Source organism: Pundamilia nyererei, unplaced genomic scaffold (genome assembly GCF_000239375.1).
Source record: "Pundamilia nyererei isolate P.nyererei 1_Seehausen unplaced genomic scaffold, PunNye1.0 scaffold00387, whole genome shotgun sequence".
In the NCBI taxonomy this organism is placed as follows: domain Eukaryota; kingdom Metazoa; phylum Chordata; class Actinopteri; order Cichliformes; family Cichlidae; genus Pundamilia; species Pundamilia nyererei.
In genome coordinates this window covers 247241-251233 of record NW_005187788.1, presented here as the reverse complement: position 1 = coordinate 251233, position 3993 = coordinate 247241, and the positions used below count along the sequence as shown (strand labels likewise).

Here is a 3993-nt window from a genome sequence, read left to right as displayed (position 1 = left end):
CAGTATATTAATAACTAACCTCGTATTGTGGATGAATAATCTCAGTTGTTCTCCTGACTGAAGTTTGGCCCGTGTACAGCATCCTGCTATGCGATTGCATTTGTCCCTGACCACCAGAATCCCTCACGTTAACTTTTATCGAGTGGAAAAAAGTTGGCGTTCATCCTCCAGCTAATGTTATGCTAACATAGCTGTGTCGCTAGCAATCACGTAGCACAACATTATATACCAGGTAGTCCAACTTCAGTAACCCTGCAAACGTCACTGCTGTTTAGTTTTCTGTCTTCATTTATGTTGGAAGTGGTAGCAGAGCTGTACGTTTGAATTAGTTTCACAAATCTCTCAGAACATGGTATGAAATGTTTAGGTTTAAACTAGCGAGCTAACTTCCCGTTAACTTCTAACTCCGTTAAATTTAATAAATTCTGTTTTCATGGATGTTAAACTTAATTGTTACACCTGGTAAAGCAGCAACGCTGATGATTTTATTACAGATGAAATAATTTAGACCGTTTTTAACTCTCAATGTTCGTTTGACTTTGGGACCTGAATAGGACGGAGTTTTGGACCCAGATTACTCCGTGAAGCTCCTCACTACGGCAGCCGTAACGCTCTGACGAGTCATCAAAACATTTTTTTAACAGATTTCTGCCCAAATCGGTTCGAGGTCAGTAAGCACAACCAGAATTCATACATAAGGCACACTCTCGATTTTTGAGGAAATTAAAGGATTTTAAGTCCTTATAGTGTGGAAAATACGTTATACAGAAGAAAAGAATATATCGCGATGTATATCGTTACAGCACATGCTTCAAATTATACTGCGATATGGATTTTAGGCCATATCGCCCAGCCCTACATTTTATCACTTCATCATATTAGATACTTGTATCATTAAACTCTAATCTGTTCATTCAGGAGTTGAAATTTGCCCTGAAACACTGCACTCAAGAACAAACAGCTAAAATTTAAACTTACAACAAGAGACTGCATTTGGATTCAATAAAGAGCCATGAACTAAAACCCTGAAGTTTGGGCACAGCAGGGGCCTGCACAGCAGGGGCCTGCACAGCAGGGGCCTGCACAGCAGGGGCCTGCACAGCAGGGGCCTGCACAGCAGGGGGCCACTAGCAATGTTTGTCTCCTGTGTTTCTTACCAGAGTTCATGAACTTCCACAGCTGGTCGACCAGCGCTTCGTTACACAGAGCCGAGTCTGTTGTCTTGGTGAATGGTGGATTCTTACAGAGCATACCCAGGATCTTATGTCTGTAGGTCAAGAACAGAAACAGATTTAATAATTCTACATATCAGGTACTTGTGCTCATTCCTAAAATTCCTGAAACGTGCCTGCTGTAAGTTACGCTCAGGAGTACACTACGCTGAATGGGACACATAAAACAAATGTAGAGGAAGAACTTAAGATTGTATTCACAGAGGGATGATGATCGTGAAATCTAAAGAATTTAGGAATATATTAAGTCTGTTTTAAAAGCATCATTATTAATGGCAAAGTTTCAGCCTTAACCCACTAGTTATGGAAGAGACATGATACACACAGACATATATGCATACATATGCTACACTCATAGTAACACATAATGATAACAACGTATAGCTCTAAACAAAAACTTTACAGTCACTCTGTTCCCACAAGAAGCAGAGAAAATTCTGACTGGCTTTGTTGTTGTTGTTGTTGTCCAGGGGCTAAAGGAACTACGACCTAAGATTTTTATTTATAGCACAAAGTTAACAAAAATCTCAAAATCCAGAAAAGGCATTTTTATGATATGAGACCTTTAAGTAGAAGGAATTTTAAAGGCTTTTTTCACAGCCACAGATACCCTGACTTTATTATCACGTCAGGCGCAGCAGCTGCTTCACTATCAACACTGACTCAATCTCTCATCATATAAAGAAACGCGACAACAAACACTCAAAGAGTGTGAGTTTGTTTCAAACATTTTAAGGTGAGGGTGTGAGAGAAATGAGGTGAGTGATGTCTGACCTGACATAGTGAACTGGGTCATTCTGAGCCATGCTGAGCAGCCACTGCAGCTCCGCTGAACTCCGCTCCACTGCAGCACAAACACTCAAAATCACACAGGAATCATATCTGTGCTCAGGCTGTGTCAACAACAACATTCAACTTTGCATTACTTAATAGTGTGTCCTTTACCATGCCTCTACATTACGTTCTTGTCCTTTGGTGCATTAAACATAAAGGTAACGTCCATATTTGCACTCCTCAAAGGTTATGGATCACTAACATTTTCCAAACATGTCTTAAATGAACACTGAAGTCATTTTGTGTTTCACTGTGAACAATGGTGTTAAAGAGGAACAGTTTATTCATATAGCACCAATTCACAAAAACAGTCCTGCAATATTAGAGAGAAAACCTTAAACTAGCAGACGATCCACCAACAAATACGTCAGAGAGAAGCAGGCTGATCTGCACCAATCAGCCGTCTTATTGCTCTGTTTGATTAAGATGTGAAGAAACCCCGGTCATTCTTACAGCCTCAGTAGAAATGCTGACAGGGGACCTCAGGTATCATACTGGTGCTGCCAAATGATTGGTTGCCCCCCAGCAAATGTGTATTATTCCTCCTACCTCTAGTGTAGTCCACCAGAGCTTCCAGTGCAGCGATGCGAAGGTCGACAAAGTGTCCGTACTGAGCGTAGGACTTAAAGAGCGACGGGTCACTTGGTATGTGGCCGTTCTTCTGAAGCTGACGGATCGCTCTCAGACAGCTAGAGATGACAGAGAGAAGGAGTGTGACAAGTTAACAGAGAGGATGCAAGCTTCTCTGTATCCAAGTAACACAAAACGCTCTTTTCTTTTGTTACACTGACGTTGGACTGCTTTGTGTCAGACACATGAGAACTATTCAGGCATGTAAAGATGAATATGGACTTTCTGACATCCCCACACGACCTTGTTCTTTTTGCAGAGGGCTAAAAAGCTGCGTTTTGTATATTTCACTAACAACTTTGTGTTGTAGTGCTGAAACACAAGGACACACTCGGCGTGGTACCTGACAGTGATGGTGTTTCGGAAGCTTGGCAGCAACTTCTCCATATTTAGGAATCGTGTGATCTCCTCCAAGATGAGACGGACATCAGCATTTAAATTGTCCACCGTGCGCACTTCATTGTTGATGCTCATGGCGGGAGTCAGGGAGTTGGTAAGGGCCTCGATCAGATCTGCTCGGTAGTAGTTATCGGAAAACTGGAGAGGAGTGAAAGGATGGAAAAAGGAGGGGTTTGTGAGAGTCGTGTGTGATTAGATCAAATTCAAACGTAGCTGCTAATCATCTGTCTACAGTTTTGTTCCTTATCTTTTTTTCTAGAGGAATCTTTGACAAAAACACCGACCTCTTTATCTGTTCATATGTCGATATCAGTCAGCAGTTAGTTATTACATTTGGCTCGTCATGAAAATCCCAAAATGGTCATCTCACAGCAGACACAACAGATGTACCAGACTTAGCTCCTCTTTATGCCCACTCACTCGACCAGTCAGCAGCTGACAATGCAAACAAAGAGTAAACACATCACTATGACTGGATTTACCTTGTTTTTCCTGTTGTCGTTATACTTGATCAGATCGAGTATAAAGTTGAGGACGTCTTTGGGACAGATGTTCTGCCCATCTCGGAGTAACGCCATGGCAACCGGCATCGTCTGGCATGAGAAACACAAAACAGGCGTCATGACAGCTTTATACTCGATGGGCTGTTCTACTGAAATCTGGAACGATATGTTAAGAAACGGCTCCTCTTTATAGCGGCTCACAAAATATATGATATTTCTAATTAAGTTCTGCTCTGTTGTAGTTCAACACTATGGATGATGAAGGTATTGATATGGAAACTGTTCATGACCAGTCAGGCCTTCATTCACCATCACCTAAATCTGCTGGAGAGACCTTCTACACCTGGTACACACACACACACACACACACACACACACACACACACACACACACA

At 41.8% G+C, this 3993-nt stretch overlaps 1 protein-coding gene across 1 annotated transcript in view; it reads right to left on the bottom strand.

The window, feature by feature from the left end:
• taf2 (TAF2 RNA polymerase II, TATA box binding protein (TBP)-associated factor) overlaps positions 1-3993 on the bottom strand; it is a 35831-nt gene that overhangs the window by 11675 nt on the left and 20163 nt on the right. The window contains exons 19-23 of the mRNA XM_005752878.1: positions 3578-3688; positions 3040-3233; positions 2616-2755; positions 2007-2076; positions 1158-1267 (exon numbers count right to left, since the gene is read on the bottom strand). Coding sequence (XP_005752935.1) covers positions 1158-1267; positions 2007-2076; positions 2616-2755; positions 3040-3233; positions 3578-3688 — 625 coding nt within the window. The remainder of the gene's footprint in view (positions 1-1157; positions 1268-2006; positions 2077-2615; positions 2756-3039; positions 3234-3577; positions 3689-3993) is intronic.